The 17,641-nt window shown below is 37.3% G+C and overlaps 1 protein-coding gene and 1 long non-coding RNA gene across 7 annotated transcripts in view; one reads left to right on the top strand and one right to left on the bottom strand.

Moving 5' to 3' along the window:
• The window catches only part of LOC310843868, a 40,612-nt gene extending 30,733 nt beyond the window's left edge, over positions 1 to 9,879 (top strand). For both annotated transcript variants that reach the window (XR_014563718.1, XR_014563719.1), the window contains 2 exons: positions 5,356 to 5,405; positions 7,678 to 9,879. This is a non-coding gene — a long non-coding RNA (uncharacterized lncRNA). The remainder of the gene's footprint in view (positions 1 to 5,355; positions 5,406 to 7,677) is intronic.
• Positions 4,867 to 17,641, bottom strand: part of CADM2 (cell adhesion molecule 2) — a 372,090-nt gene continuing 359,315 nt past the window's right edge. For 3 of the 5 annotated variants that reach the window (XM_083737012.1, XM_083737014.1, XM_083737015.1), the window contains 2 exons: positions 12,411 to 12,536; positions 4,867 to 9,444 (listed from right to left, as the gene is read on the bottom strand). In XM_083737012.1, coding sequence (XP_083593138.1) covers positions 9,326 to 9,444; positions 12,411 to 12,536 — 245 coding nt within the window. In that variant the 3' untranslated portion in view covers positions 4,867 to 9,325. The remainder of the gene's footprint in view (positions 9,445 to 12,410; positions 12,537 to 17,641) is intronic. The other 2 variants (XM_083737011.1, XM_083737013.1) reach the window with 1 other exon arrangement.

Here is a 17,641-nt window from a genome sequence, read left to right as displayed (position 1 = left end):
ACATCAGCAACATGTTTGTTTGACTGCTTTATATGGTATACAATAAATCCTTACTATATAAACAAAGATTTACAAAATTTTAGTAGTTACACAAAAGAAGGGGATCCTTATATGCCACATCATAAGGGCTGCATCAGTAGTGGTGTATCACATGCAGTTTATCCAAAATAGTTCTTCAGTATGGAACGCACAGGGAAACACAGCAGTTTTCAGCTGGGAGCAGATCATCCATATATTTGCCAATACAACGTCATCACAAAATTCATGAATTGCTTTTTTAAAAAATGTATTGAATGAATAGACACTTCAGTAATGTCCAACCGATAACTAAAATTGAAATTTTATTTTTTTTCCTTTAATAATACTCAGACATTTCTCTGACAAGACTTTAATGAAAGATGAAGTGCAAATGGGAACCCTGTAGAATGTTTATAAAAATTGTACATGACATTTTTTTAAGCGCCACCAAGTACACATTGAATACTCTGTAAGTATATAGGCATAGCAACATGCAAGTGTCATGTACCTAATGTTACAATATGCATTTTGTTCACTCAAAATTATGAAAAAGGAGTAAACAAAAAACAAAAGAAAACTGTGCTTCCATTGTCAGTGCAACATGCTTAGATCTCCTGGGACTGGAGTAAGTGTTGAAGCATCAGAAACATTGCCATGATTTCAGGTGTTGGTGTCAATCACACCCATAGATCTCAGCCCATTTTAGCCACCTTGCAGTTAAGCTACTCACCTGGGGCTAGGCACAATTGTGGCTTTTAGTGAGTTTTTTTACCAGGTCCTTTTATTCAGGCAGCCCTGGAAGACACAGAGACACAAAACACATTGTGGGCTCATAATTTTTGCATTTGTATCCTTAAGTCTGTGTTAGAATGGTCAAGTCTGCAATCCTAAAATGATTAAATTCAGATCAACCAAATAGGAAATCTGTGAGACTACTTCAGTGGAACAGGTGGAAAATTGGAAGATTATAATATTTTCCTGAATGCACTCATATTTACGCAAGCAAATCCTTTCCTGTGTAAAAAATGAGTATAAAGAAACAATTATAGGAGTCTTTGAACATCCTTGTTTTTGGTGAAATTATAAAGTGCATTTTGGATTTAAAAGGCTGGAAAGTAATATAGTGCATAGGTCGACTTCTTTGTTTAAAATGGATGTTGCTTTCTTACTGTCTTCCCTAGGGAATGTATAGCCACTAACAGAACGTGGGAACCCACTGAATTTGTACCTATACTGTTTCAAGATAAAACAAACCTTTGGCATGACTGTGTGTGTGTGTGTGTGTGTGTGTGTGTGTGTGTGCATGCATGAAAGTGTGCAATGTATAGAAAATATAATTGTATTTACATATTATTGCCAAAAGCTCAGGTACTGGTGGAAAATATATTTTCATATAACATGGTTGGAATGTCAACATTTCTGGCAGGATCAGTATTTGTGTTTCATATTAAATGGTGCTTTATTTTTACAAACACTTTTAATTTAAACCACACTTTTTTTTGGGGGGGGGGGAAGCCTGCGTTAATGCAAAGTACAGATATAAATATTGTGCTGAGGTAAATGGACAAGACCTTATGTAAGAGAGATTTATTAGTCCTAAATCCATGTGAAGATGCCTCTACTTTTTTCTGCACATGAAATCTTCATCAGAAAAGTTTGCTTCTTTGCTTTATGGCAAATTTAAAGGATCATGAAAAAAAAAATATTTTTTATTTGCCTTGGAACCAGAACAATGTGTAGCATAGGGATTTGTATGCTTTCTGCATCTGCCATGTAAGAGAACTCTATGTGGAAACTTGTTTCACTGTGTAGATTACTTTACACTGCACTGGAATATCGGTCTTTATTGTTTACTGTACTTTATCCTTCCTTTCTGTGTTCTGTTCATTTTGTTTTGGAAACAGGACTGACATTTGGAAAGAATAAACAGGCGTTTTCTTGTCTGTCTCAACGTTTTTAAAAAGCGCCATGCCTGTCAGAGAAAAATAATTAATTATAATCTCTGTACTAGTGCTTTATCATTTCAATTACTTATAAATGAACTTCACCAATTCTTGCTGTCTAAACAGCCTGCTTGGCAATCCTTGCTTCATGAGTAGACCTATGGTCTTGTAAAAATATTAAGATGAAAGAATATTAGTTGAATCGGCTAGAATCAAAATGTTTTCATCCACTCTGTTTGGCTCCTGCTGTAGCCTCTCACCTAGAAATCCACTGTAGTTTTTACCTCTGAATAAGAGCTTACCTATGTTAACTTAAGTGCTTAAAACATTATTAGATATTTGTTCATTTACATTTCTTCTTTTTCCAGAAAAGCAAAGAAGGATTTTGAAAGGGATTTAAGTGAAAGGAACTGAACTAAGCTACTAGCTCATGCTATCAGATGGATATATAATGAAACTATTTTGGAGCTTTAGAACAATTATATTGGGGTAGGGGACTCGAACTAAAATCAAATGTATTGCTGACATGTAAGTGATAAATTAATTGTCTGAAGTCCAGTTTAAGAATAACTTCAAGAGACTTAAAAGGAATAAATTTATATAATCAGGGAAGAGACATGAAATGAAGCAAATACTGATCTTTTAAGTCAATTAATGAAACTTAAATAACTCTACTGTTAAAAAGTGTTTGAGCCTCTTTTAAGTTAGATGTAACTAGCAAAGCTGATGAGTTTAAGGGTATAAATAAATCCAGCATAGGAAAAAATTCAGGAAGCTCCTCACATCATCTTGGTTTATCCTCCTTCTTTGTGACAAGAGCAAAGAGATCATTTGGACAAGACTTTTTAAATAAAAGCTAGTTCCTTCAAGACCCTGAGAAAATGTTTGTAATGTTTTTGCTTATTACAGCTATCAGTACTTGATTTTTTCTGTTTTTGTTTTATATCTATATATATGGAAAGACTTCATTCTCAAGTAATTTGATAATTTATTTTTATACTATACTTGTCAGGGCTCACATGAAGTACAGGCTATGTTCATTATAGTTATTCTAAAACATTCTGGTTAATGTAAGCAACCCAGGGTTTGCTTAGCAAACAGAGTGTGAAAATGTCTCTGGAAGATGCAACTAGCAGCAAAGGAACATAGTTTTGACAAGAAGTGACTCCCATAAATGTCAGTGTTAATGGTTGTGGTGTAGATTCACGATAGAGGTGTGCAGATTGTCCCCCATGTTTTTAGTATATCCATTGGGAAATCCATTGAGTGTCATGGATTTTTTTAAAAAAAACTTTTCAGGCAGATGCACATTATATCAGTGCGTGTGCATTTATTAGCTGTGGGTGAGAGTGTACATTTGAGCTCAAATAGAAATGTACATCCTATTGAGAGTAACCGATGTGATCTCCAATGAATATTTGCACAATCTGATGTACCGTCATCGTCTCTGTTTTGTTCTCTGCCTAGTTTGCCCAAGAGTTTGAGCATCAAACTGCTAATTATATTTTTGTCTGATGGAAAATTTAATTTTAAAAAGAAAAAAATCCACCAATATCTGTACTGAAAATTGAATCTGGTGGGTTTAACACATCACTGTCAATCTGTGCTAAATATCGACATTAATAGGAAGCAAGTAATGTAATGAAGACCGTTGTGAAATCATTAGACTAGTCAAAAGCAATGCCTATGTGTATATGCAACAATGTGTAAGACTTTACCTTGCTCATGTGTAGATGTGGAGTCAAGGTTTAAAAGGGCAGAAAACTCTGGATGATTAGAGCAGCTCAAGGACATGATAGAAGGGGCAGGTTTTTTAACCCCCAAAACAAAACAGGTTCATTAGCTGGAGGGCAGAATCTAAACAACAAAAGGGGTCCATGTAAGTACATTTATTATGGGAACTAGTTAAAATTGCACAATTGAAAGTGGAATGAATGGCTTGGCCAATAATGATAGTGCTTCGCAGAGAAGGAAAGCTATAGTTGGAGAGGCTCAGGAGCTTTGCAGTGTTCAATTTAACAATATTTCTTGTGTCTGTGATTGTTCTGTGTTATCTCACTACTTTCAATGCATTGCTTTTGGAAGGGTATGATGGAAAAAATGACGAGATGAAAAGGATCAATGATATAAAATTTCATGTTTGGAAAAAAGTTAACTTTATCATTAAAGGTATCCTCCGTGGTTTGATGGAAGCATTTTGTACTCACAATGTAAGATTACCTGACGTTATTGGGAAATAAATAGCAGAAATTCCAGGTGAGGTGCTTCAGTGAAATAGGGGTCAGGAGAATGCAGTTCTCTCTGTGGCTCTCTTTCCATTGCTCAAGCTAAAAATACCAGGGCAAATGGCAATACTTTTCAACATCTTAGCATGCAAGGCTCCCTCAAGGAAGATAAAAAGAGCAACCTTGTACTGTTGGGCTAGAAATAGATTACTGAGCAATGTTCCCAGACAGAGTGCTGGCAGCAGAGCTATTAGCAGAATTGAAGTCTTTGCCCCAAAGGTGTTTGGAAGGAGCCCCATGGGACCCATAGAAGAAGACGAGAGACAAAATAGAGTGGTAGTGGGTTTCAAGGAAAATACGGCTTACAATAAATTAAATATTATTTGGAAGTGGCTGGGAATATACACATATTTAAAGACAAATGGTCACTATGCGTTTTCATAGACCATTCTTGAATCTGCAAACCCATCTCCTTCCTTGTAAAATAATCAAAATGCATATTATAAATACATGGTTTTCCAATATCCATACAGAGAAAGTACAAGATACTTACATGTGAGTACACTGTAGTCACCTATATTTTTGCATAGTTTTTAGTGTGTACTTTGTGCCACTTAACCCAAAGTATTACTCGGGTTATTTCTGTTTAAAACAGCTTGTTTACAGAACATTTAAGTAGCTGTTTTTTTGTATTTGGTATGTTCATTTAAAAAAAATACCAGTTCTAATGAATGAGAAGCTAAGATCCTTGGAGGAATCAAGGAAAGTTTTGGAGAACATTGTAGTGTGGCCATGACAATTCTTTTTAACTCCATATTTTTAAGTTTATCAGAATTACCTTAGCTCAACAGAGAGGTAAAGTTAAGAGTCATGTTATCCTTTTGGTAACACTTTATAATAAGTGGCACTAAATTACACTATAACTGATGTTACATGGAAGCACATGTAACCACACGGTCAAGATCAAAATACCTAATGTACATTTGCGTACATGGTAACTCCAGTGCTTTTACAATCATAAATTAAATAACCTCCTGTCCTTTCTTCTCACTGAGAGATGCTTATAGGTAGGTAGATAATCCTACATCATGAAGAACATATTCAAAAAGTCCACTTTGCTGGTTTATATAGGGAAAAAACCAACTGTTTTCCTCCTGTATCTTTTATAGGAGGAATCTCAGCACAAGATGATCTGCCTTCCATAAATGTGAACAAAATGGTAGGTGTTCCCAGTTCATTTCTGAGCCTCATATTGTATATATATTTTTAAACCGCTTCTTGGATTTGCTAATAACATCTAAGAATGAAAAAAGATGCACCCATATACTGTGAGATGCCACATTCTATTATTTAAAAATAATAATGATAATGATAGCAAAATAAAATAACTAATATTAAAGAGAAAATTGGCAATAACTTGATAACCTTTGACTGATGATGAGAACTGTCATGTTCCACATTTTCCTTAGTTGTTCCCATGGGGCTTTCATCATTCATGCCTGTCAATTACTGTAAATTAAGCAATCATTTCTATTGACCTTTGGTGTCTTGCTCCCAGTGTATTCATCTAAACCAGGGGTTCTCAAACTAGGATCAAATGTATACGAACAGAAAAACCTTATCAGATAATATGACTAGAAATCGGGCATATCTGTAAATCCTATGAATGTGTGTTGCTCTTGTGGCCTTATTCACCAATACTGGATGCCCGACATGGAAAAGGTAATCTTCTACCCCTTTATATAGCTGACAACTTATGGTATATAGCAAGCTGGAGGTCAGCCAAGAAGAAAAAATGATACCATGAAACCAGTCACCTCCCGGCCATTTATACCAAACTAAGACCACTTTGAGAGCAATGATGTGATTCTCCCCCCAGCTCTTTGCTCTGATTGGCTTTTCCTTGCTTTCCTCCAATCTCTATTGGTCAAAAAGGCACTGAATCGGGAGCAGAATTAATTGGGATCTGCTCAGGGGCTAGTGCAAAATCCACACAGATCAATGGATACTGGTGCAAAGAATCTTTGTGGCAGCACTGCCAGAATTATAGCTCAGTGTATAAGAGATTTTATATTGGATTGTTGAACCCCGTTGAGTTACAAACTGTGTAATACAATTATATTAAGAAAATGTATCGGTATCTGTATTAGTACACTCTGGTACAATATTGCTAGTACTTGTGCTAAAGTCAAAGACAGGGCTAGGACTTTATATTAAAACTATATTTAGCTTATGGAATGTTTATTTTGTTAGAGAATAGATGGTCACTATTCTGTTTCAAAAGTCCCCCTTTTCTCTCAAAGAAAAAGTTTGAGAACCTCTGATTTAACTGGATGAATGCAGATGATTGAAAGTGATGGCAGGCCAGAATTATCCTCTTATTGTATTAATACTGCATGATGTACTTCCATGTTCCTTTTTGGCCTGTTGTAAAATACATCTCAAGGTGCAAGGTAGAATATATATTCTAAAAATTGACTGCAACAGAGTGCACAAGAAAAAGTTAACAGTCCAATTCCTATCTACTATTGCAAAGTTCCACTTCTTTCCTTTTGCTACACTGACAAGACACTTTGGGATGGTTACATCTAAAGATGCCCCAATGCTTGAAGACTTTCACTTCACAGTGACGAAGAGGTGGGTCATGTAAGCAGCATTTCTATATCATTTAAGCAAAATGGAATTTATAAAGAATGTAAAAATGTGCAAATACAGCACTAATTGACATGTGACTTTAGTAAACATAATCCTAATGCAGCAAGGCATTTAAGCACAGTTAAGTTCTTTGCTGGCCTTGCCATTAGTTCCATAAATCAGTTTCTGAAGTTACAGCTAACTGCTGTGACAAACACCTTTTTTCCCCAGTAGTAGCAAGCTTAATTCCTTTTGCCAGTTTTGTTTTTAAAAATGTACTCTTTGAACAACTTGACTATGTTGTAAACCTATACTAGTATCAATGTGTCTAGTAGTTCCTACCTGATTCTCTCAAACTACCATACTAGATTAGCATATTATTGCATTTTTTCCCCACAGATGATCTGGAGTGAACGGTAAAAACAAGCATGCAATCACATCAATGCAGACGTATTTCTTTAAAATGTCATACTGTATATGATTTATTATGTTAACACTCAACCACATCATATTATTTATGTTCTGTATACTTTGAAAAAGTGCTGCTTGATTGATGGTCTCTTTTTCTCTCTCATAGAAATTAACAAGGTAAATGTTCTTTTTCCAACAAAAACAATTTAAAAACTACTATTGTCCTTAAAAGGTGTATACTCATCTGATAAATAATCTGACACAACACCTTTGATTTCCATTTACTGTGACACATGATGTCATATTCAAATGCTACCCTCCCTCCTCCCCTCTCCCCCCACGCAAAAAATAAATCCCAGGAGATAATCCTTTACAATAGGCCATTATGCTTTTAGACTTCACCAGTAATAGCATCCATATAGAAATCTTATTTATTTTATTTTAAGGTGCAGCACTTAGGAGATGAACAGCAATCGCTACTGATTTGAATCTTCTGACATGGGACCAGTAAGCGCATCTGGTGATGTTTCACGTTTTTTCTGGAAGAGGAATCGAGCCAATCAGCTTATTTTACGGTAGATTTAGAATTTGTGACTATCTTTTAAAGATGTCATTTTGCCCCACATTTTGAGAACAATCTCAAAAAGAGGTCTTTACTGTGGAGCTAAAAGCATGGCAGATATTCTCTATCATTCACCGTGACAGTTAAGTTTGTACCTCACAAAATGCATAGACAGGAATTTAATATAAAGAATTAGTCCATTTACCGTATACACAAAACATAGAGCTTTTTGTTGTAACACTTTGTTGTTTGTGTTTTGGCAAATCCAACATTGATAAGCAGCTCTGGAACTGCCAAATTATATATTGAAAATTTTAGCAACTTAATCATTAATCATTAATGTGGTTGGAATTTAAAACCTGAGGCTGTGCACTGGTTGTTAGCTTAAAACTACCTTTCCATATAACATTGTGCTTCCATTGTATAACAAAGAAAAAAAAAACCTGGAACTAGAAAAGTTTGCTGCTGAACAGTGCTAGGACATACAGACAAAAGTACTAATACATGTTATCTACTCAGAATATTAATTTAAGTCATATCTAAAGGGATATAATGGACATTAGAAAATGCTTACTTGTGACTGACTTACCTACAGCCCCAAAAGTTAAATATGTATCAAATAATGTTTAATTGGATTTATTATATGCACTATATACAGATACTAAAATGCCTTGCAATTGTGCCCCATGAACATGTCCAATTTGAGAAGGCAGGTGAGCCCACATGAATCAAATAAATTAAATTAAAACCAGAAATTACAGAAATAGATAACGGAAGTCTTTATGATCCTAAATGCAGTAAAAGAGCGGGACAAACATTTTCAAAATGGAGCTACATCATCCATCTCTGTGGATTCTGTATAGACAAACGGCATGATGTGGTTACCACCCAGACGTTGCTTTAGTACCAATGTGCCATTAAAATAAAAGGTCTGTTCATACCCCTTTGCTATCATTTGCAAACACACAAGAAATTATACTAGAATGCTTTCAGTTGGTGTTTCCTAGGGCATAATGTTTCAAAACTAGGCTGCTTTTTGAATTATAGACATATATAAAACATTCTTTGTAAACCTCTAATCTTACTTGTAATGTTTTATGTAAGTACATTGAGGTCCTCACCTTCAGAACAATTGCTATGAAAATGGCCTGGTGCAATACCGGTAAGGACCATGATAAAATAAAACCAAAAAGAAATGCTATATAACATTTTGTTTTTAAAAAATGTAGAAAAACTGAACAGATGATGATTAAAGTTGTTAAGGCTGTATATTCAAGCACTGTATGTTAAGAGAGCAATGGATATGATGATTAGGCAATAAGAAATGTCCTGCATTATGAATGGTACCATAATTAAAGGAAAATAAATGCTGTCCATGGCTGATTGTTGGTATAAACTGGCTACTGAAAGCATTTGTGTACATTAATAAAGGTAGCAAAAAATGATGGGGGGAAATTAATTCTGAAAGATGAGAGCCAATTTTCTCCAGCAGTCAGCCTGGTGAGTAATACTCAGAGAACCTAAGTCTGCATCTATATGAAATATTCCTTCTTCTCTTCTGCATTGACTTGGCTGCCTTCTGCATTGATAATGGCTGTATCCGCATCAGGTGCATCTTCAGCTCCTTTAGCTTCATTTGTTAAATATGTTCCTGCAGGAAACAATGTGATTAAAAGAAAAATGTTAGGGGCTTTGATACTTTTCCAGTGTGGTTCTCTAATGGCTCCTGGTGAGGTTCAGGATGTATGTCATTGCACTACTGTAGAATGAACTTTTACAGCACACATGATATTCCATTTTGGGAATGAAGCGATTGTGACCCATGGCCTTTCTTTGATGATAAGTACATACAAGCAGTAAGAGAGCATGTTGCACTAAGATCTGTCAAGGACACATTAAGAATAAGCTTTGGGGGAAAATGTCTCAAAATGATTATTTTGCTCCTTTGTTAAATAGAAGTTATAATTCAGCCAAGTAGTATACGCTGCGATTTCAAAATTAGCACATCAAAATCTGATTTACTTTTAGTTGGACAATGTTAATTGTGCATAACTTTTTGATTGAAATAAAGAGTTTAAAGACAATCGACACAAAATGCACTGTGCCCTTCAATAGCTACGCTAGGTTTGCCCACTTACTTCATTGCTCACTTACATTGGGAATAGTAAACCTGAGACACTATTCCTAATTTTCTGTGCCAATATAAAATGCCTGCATTGCTGCTCCTACCTCCTGCTTTGTTCCTTTAACACTAACACAATAGAGGGTATGTTATTGTAAGGATTTATTTGCTAGTACAGCAAATCGTGGATCTGTGCAGCAACATTCAGTGATGTCTGAAAAAGCCCATTTTTACTGAATGGAAAAAGCTTGGCTATTTCAGAGCTGGGATGTGCGTGTGGCCCTCCTGTATTAGTTGAACACAGGTGTCATGTTTTCCAGTAGACTGATCAAATGACATACCTTATACATGGTATAAAAATTAAAAGGAAACATTCTTGATTAGCTTGTATGAATTAGCTAAGGAAATGGTCTTGGCCTAGATAACAAGCAGCTTTATCTTACACAATATTCTGATTATCAGGTGAACAAGGGAACACACTTCAGTAGGTGCTTATTGCAAATTACATGAACAGTTCTAATAATGCAGGTTATGATTAAAAGACAGTGGGGAGATGTTGCGGAAAAATGAGAATATAGCAATGACCATATTGTATTTTTTGCACTTTTTTAAAAAACAACAACCCATAATCAAAAACCAATGTGTGCTAGGACTGGATATATGTGGATAAGATAGGGCAGCCAGATGTATATATGCCCAGCCCATTCATATATTTCTGCGTTACTTTTAAATACTTATTTACTGAAAAACATTTCTAAACCATTTAATATTTAAAAATCTCTAAGCAGTAAAGAAATATAGATATAAAACCAACAGCAGTATCATAAATAAAAACCTGATACCCAACTTAAAATCAACAGTGAAATGGCATTATAAAAAAAAAAAAACATAACAAAGGAAGGAATTAAGTAATAGCAGTGTTCCATTTTATGGGTTAGGGGAAGCCTGGACAAAAGGTATGTCTTTATAGCATGTCTGAAGGAACAGATGCATAACACTTCACATATGGCAGAGGGAAGGACATTCTACAATTCAGGGACAAGGGTGGAAAATGCCCTTTTTCATGTTACCACTCTGTGATATTGTGTAGGGTGCAATGGCAGCTTGAGTAGAATGTCCCCAGATTATCTAAGGGATCTTGCAGGTATATATGGGGGGCAAGTGATCTTTAAGATGGCCTGGTCCCACATAGTTCAAAGCTTTATATATTAGTAACAAGACCCAGAACATGGCCTAGTAAGTGACTGACAAGCAGGGCAGTTTCCTCAGCACAGGTGTAATATCTGCTCACCAGGGGCTCCACTAACAAGCTGGCTGCATTGTTCTACACCAACTGTGGCTTCCATTCCAGTCTCAAGGGAAGTCCCACGTCGAGCTAATTTCAGTAGTCAGTTAAGAGGAGGCCAACACATGAATCATGGTGGTCAGACTATCCAGTAAAAGGACATAGATGGCATATCAGCCTAAGTTGATAACTGGTGCTTGTTTCACACAGAGGCATACCTGATCCTTCAGAGGGAGTGCTACTCCCTTTAGAACTGAGAAAGTCCCCAACACCTGGGAACTGTTCACCCATAGAGTCTCTGTCTTACTGGGATTCAATTTCGGTTTGTTGGCCCTCATCCAAGCATTGGTTCAAAACAGTCAGCCTTTCCCGATTCAGATGTTAACATGCCCCAACTCTCTTAATGGCGTGACATGAGGCAGAGGAGGACATGGAGGAAAGACCCGTAGCCTTCCTCCCTTCCCTTGCCATATTGCGCAGGGCTCAGTTCTTTGAAGCACTTTTGAAGAAAGGAAAGGCAACAGATTCCATTAAGGAAAGAGGATGGGGAAAGGGAGAGGCTTATTCCAATCACCTGCTTGCTTTTCTTGTAATAAGTAGGCCCAACCTGCACTGCTTTAGATGCGTAAATAGATGGTGGCTGCCTCGTCGTACTTATTTCCTCCCTAAAACATCCAGGGAGAAAAATCCCCACAATGTACATGCCCATTTTGCACCACACTCCCCCCGCAGGCTTAAAAACGACTGTTAGGACGCCAGAATTTAATGGTCAGTATCTTTCCTGTCTTGAGGGTTGAAAAAAAATGCATTTTTGAGACCCAGCAGTTCACAACTGTCTATCTTATCTGCTTGTCTGCCTATTTATATAGAATTTTTATCTTGCAAACTCGTTAAATTAAGGGACAGTGGGGGTCTATTGCATGAAACAGAATCCCAACTGCCTGATTCCAAGTCAGACAGACACCCTGTGTGACCTTGGGCAGATTGCTAGATGTTATTTTGCCACAGTTAATCCAGCTGTAAAATTGGGTAAAAATCAGGACCTCACTAAAAACACAAAAAAACCAAAAACTTGATGCTGTAACATCAGAGCTGAGTTTTCCTGGGGTCTAGAAGAGTTTCTTACATAAAAAAAGTGTTGCAGGGTAAAACTAATCACTAGGAAATATTGCTACAAAAGGTGACTGCACTGTGATTAAATCTAGCCTACCTTTATGTCTTGCCAGATATCGACCAAGCAGAATTATAGAACATAGTGTGACAAAAACAACTACAGCAACTATCCCTCCTATAACAGCGTGGTCCGTTGCGTCCTTTTCAGCCATAGCATTGGGGTCTAGGGGAAAAAAATGACAGTATAACATATTATTCTGATATGCTGAAAAATGAAAATATCCAGATGATAAGGTATAAAACAATTGTCTTCCCCCCACAAAAAAGTCATTTTTAGAAATATTTACAAGAGTTATTTCAGTCCATTCCCTACTAGCTTATCAGTGATACAGCACTGCTTGTATTCCCAGAGACTTAAAGCCCTGAGGACGTCACAGTATGAAAGGGAGAGGGAATCTTAAGCAGACAGTACTAATAGGAAAGATTTCTGGTTTTGTCCTCATCACTTTTCAACTGAAAATCTGGCCATAGCTATTTATAGACGGAAAAACAAGGAATCAAGAATTGGGGAACAGATAGAATCAGCAGAATGGTGTCTGCATAATACATAATTTATAGAGCTGAATCTCAGTGGGAATCCCTTATATATTCTCCTTTTGTCATCCGTATCCTTTTGCAGTAGAGAAAGAGAGAGGGAGGGAGAAAGTGTAGCTGAGCAAGTTCTGCAGGCGAAGCTGAGTCTGCATGAATTTGGTCAGATAAACGTAAATGCATCTTTGAGGAACTTCGTTCATTCTCAAGTGTTAGTTTGTGAATTCAAAGCAGCTATCTGATTAATGCTGAAGTGAGTAAATTCAAATCGTTTTTAGCTTTATATATCTATTAGCCCCTATTGTGTTAAGGTTCCGTGTTCCAAACATTAGGAACACCAAAGGATTTAAACTTGTCATTTAGTACAGTGCTCATTTATTTTTAGGGGCCTCATCAGAAAGGCAGCCAGGAAAAATAGCATCACCGAGGGGAGTAATTCCTCAGAGGTTCTGATCGATTAAGTGGTACAGTAACCTCCTGGGTATCGGTTAAAGTAAGTGAAAGGAGATAAAGAAAATGATTTGGTCTTAAAGATAAGGCTAGAATAATTTAATTTTACATTAAGAATGCCTCAACTACCAATGAACAGCAGCTCTGCCAAGATCACTATTAGTATGCTCACAATGTATATTAACAGATTCACATGCAGTGATATATGGACAGTTCCCTTTCAGGAGGTATCTTTTGCAATTCATTTGAAAACATACAGTGAGAAAAAAAGGGGGAGGGAGCAGCTTTTGAAAAACAACTCTTAAAATTTTGGGGGGAGTGGGGGTGGAGGGTAGAAAGCCCAAACTAAAGGTGGAGAAAATACCATCTCTGAAATGGTGCTCTCCTAAAGTTGTGCATCACAAACAGGCATGTCCATAGCAGATAAGGTGTCAGAAAATGACCTTCAATCCTAATAGCAGTAGTTGCACAGCTACTTACCAAGTAAGAAATTTATCAAGTAATAATTTGGCAATCTCTGTAATGCATACATTTATCTTTCCTATTTTATCTTTCCACTTGCATCGTGTTGCCACCATGCCTTCAAACCATCTAGAACTATCCGTTTTACACAAAGGATCTATGAAATATTGACCCATTTAACTGCAACCCCAAGCATGCTTCAAAAAGGGCCCACTGTGTTCTGTGGGATGTGCTCCCATGTAAAGTATGCATAGATTTGTAATGAGAGTACAGCTGCAGATACACACACACACACACACACACACACACACACACACAAACACACTGCAAATGATCACTGAAATGCTTCATATGACAAGGCTGTGAAACATATTTAATTGTTAAGTATCCCATGAATTGATTTGAGCTTGTGAGCAGGCACGCTTATAATCACAGCCTTAATAAATTTAATCTTTTGAACTCTGCTTTCTTTGAAAATCTAGGGCACAGTATTAAAGTCTTTGGTAGGATTTCTCAGGGGCCATGGGATTTTGCAAGCAGAGAGGGAGGCCCAAGGCCTGAGAAGGAGGTCAGTCCATGCACCAACTGTTGTAGCCTCATGGTAGCTAATGTCAGACAGGGCTAAAAAGATTCCACAGTAGATCAGGAAAGGCATTGGATCCACTGGAACCAAAAGCCTCCCATATTCCTGGAACTGAGAAGCAATGGGAATAAGAAATGTTTTTAAAAGATGAATAAGGGTCCTTCTCTCCAGCTCTCTTAGGATTGTTCTATAAAGGATTGTTTTTACTGTTATTTTTAAAGAGACTTGTACAATTTATATCAGATCCTTATAAGAGATTCTTTATATAAAAAGTTAGATATAATAGTAAAACTAATAATAATAATTTATTACTTATCCCCCACCCATCTGGCCGGGCCTCCCCAGCCACTCTGGGCGGCTCCCAGAAGAATATTAAAAACATGATAAAACACCAAACTTCCCTAAACAGAGCTGCCTTGAGAAGCAATTGTGCCAGTTTCTTGATTCGGGTACCATGAGAAACAGGAGGTTAACAGCTTAAAAGCACAGAAACACAAAACTGTAGAAGTGGAAGGGACTCAAGGGTCCTCTAGCATAACCCCCTGCAATACAGGAACCACGGCTAAAGAATCCCTGACAGGTGAATATCCAAGCTCTGTTTAAAATCCTCCAATGGAGGAAAGTCCACCACCTCCTGAGGAAATCCATTCCTCTTACAATCAGAAAGTTCTTCCTAATGTTTAGCAGCAATTTCCTTTCTTGTAACTTGAATCCATTGGATCAGGTCCTACCCTCTAGAATAGCAGAAAACAAGCTTGCTCCATCTCCCATGTAACAATATTTTAGGTGCCTATCATAACATCTCAGAACATCAGAACATCTTCTCCAGGCTGAATTTACAAAACTCCTTCCACCATTCCTTATAATAATTTTTTTCCAGATCCTTGATCATCTTAATCATCCTCCTCTGCACACGTTCCAGCTTGTCAACATCCTTCTTAAATTGTGTTGCCCAGCTGGTAAAGCACTGGATGAATGTGGTCACACAGCAAGGACCCCGTAAGGAGTCTCGACGCGGCATTCTGCACCTGCTGGAGTTTCTGGGGCAGCTTCAAGGGCAGCCCCGCGTAGAGCGAGTTACAATAAACAAGCCTGGAGGTGACTGTCGCATGGATCACTGTGGCCAGATCAGGGCCATAAAGATAGCACTGACTGTTAACATATAACAGATTGCACTGACTTTCATGCACTCTGAAGAGTCTCCATTTGTTTGTTTTGGCTTGACTGGTGTCTTTCTTACTCTTCTGTTCTCCTTTACTCAGTCCCCAATCCACATCAACAGGTATTAGGCATTTTCATCAGCAAGAGTAGCAGAAGTGAGATTCTGTTTTCCCACACAAAGATACCTAAGTGAGGTATCACCATATCTGAACCATGTGCCCTAGAACCAAGCACAGAGCTCCAGGAAACAATTGCAAGTGCTACCAACTGCTCCCCCATCCATCCCGGCCAATAAGGAGCAGGCAATGGAGAGTAATTTCCTGTTTACTCCTCAGAAGCAGCATGGTTCCTGCTTCTCCTTGCACACCAGGGAAAGAATTAGCAGATAGGCTTTCCTGCTGAAAAGTAACCCAGCAAAGCTCTCTCTCTGTCTATCTCTCCAGACACAAACCTGCCCCTTAGGCAGTTTGTTCTCTTCACCCCTGACAAACATTAGATGTTCAAGGGTAGGAATACCAGAAATTCAACATGACCAAAATACACAAGTACATGCTTGTATTTTGGATACATGATAAAACAAAATGCAGAGATTCCAAAAATTCGAGATTCCAACTGTACAGCTATTTAGGATGTTTTCATTAAGACAAATAACCTATCAGAAATGTGCACCAGTGATCAGGTTTATTAAGGTTTCGCCATCTCAAGGTGAAAACCATATTTACATAAAATACGACAAAACAGGAAGCTATCCCTAATGTGAAAATATTAACAGAAAAGAAAGACATATATATGTAGAGCTATGCACTATCTTGCAGCACTTACCAACACACACAAAATCCCTTGAGTGAACTACAGTGCTGAATTTACTTCCTCTATTATCTTACATAATTACCATTTCTGGCTAAATGCTTCAGGGAAAGTTGCTAAAAATGAAGAGTTTCTCCTCTCAAAACTAGATTACTACCTGGTGGGGGGAAATGGGCGCACATAGCAAGAAAGAATGTATATTGAGCTAAAAACAAAAATAAAGACTAGCATTTGGGGAGAACTCAAAAGGGAATAGAAATGTTTTCCCACTTAAAAGAGGCATGGACAGAAAAAAGACTGCACCCCCATCGCCAAGGCACTGAGGACATGATCCCACTCCACCTCAGACTGGTCACAATCAGCACTGCATTGCAAGGGACTTTTTCTCGAACTTTGTTCTGTGCATTCATGTGCATATGCACAACAGCAAATCATTTTTAAAAATAATGTCCTTTCTAATGCAGCATTCATTTCTTTCACACTAAATTGTGGGGCTGAAATGGCAGTGTCTTCATTGCCTTGGCAACAGGAATATGTTCCCTCTTTTCTCCCATTCAAAGTGAGGGCAACAGGAGGCCTTCACTTATCCTTAGTGCTGTCAGCCCAGTAAATTTTGTTTGGACAAAGTCATATTCTTATGAAAAAGAATCCCTCTACTCCTTATTTATTGGTTATGGATGGATGTCTCACACATTAGGTTCCCCCTATACCCAGATATTACTTATTGTTTATTTTTCCTAACCTTTTGTTATTGAGGCCACCACACGTCTCAGTACAATTTGTATTCTACCTTAGTTTATCCACCAGAAGCTCTGGAGAAGCACCAGACAAAACAGCATGGAAACTAAAATATTAAGTAATAATGGCCCATCTAGTTCAGCATTCTGTTCTCACAGCAGCCAACCAATTGCCTATGGGAAGTCCATAAGCAGAGCAAGTGCAAGAGCCCTCTCCTCTCCTGTGGTCTCCAGCAACTGTCATTCAGAAGCATTGCTGCCTCTAGCCATGAAAGTAGAGCATACTCAACATGTCTATGAGCCATTGATAATGAGAAAGGTAAAAGTAAAAAATAAGAGTAAATTATAATTTATTTAAAATAGTTACTAATCAGACAATGATGTTTGTATGTATAGTAACTTAATAAACTAGATGGTTAACTTCATTTTGTTATAATTGCTTTATATAAGAATTATCTCACTGTATCATTGAATTATTTAGCAAATACAGTGTAGGGTTTCTGTCACCTTAAGGAGAGAGTTATGCAAGCCTCAGTT

The sequence above is a fragment of the Podarcis gaigeae genome, assembly GCF_964106915.1.
Source record: "Podarcis gaigeae genome assembly, chromosome: 4".
NCBI lineage: Eukaryota > Metazoa > Chordata > Lepidosauria > Squamata > Lacertidae > Podarcis > Podarcis gaigeae.
This window is presented reverse-complemented; position numbering and strand designations above follow the sequence as displayed.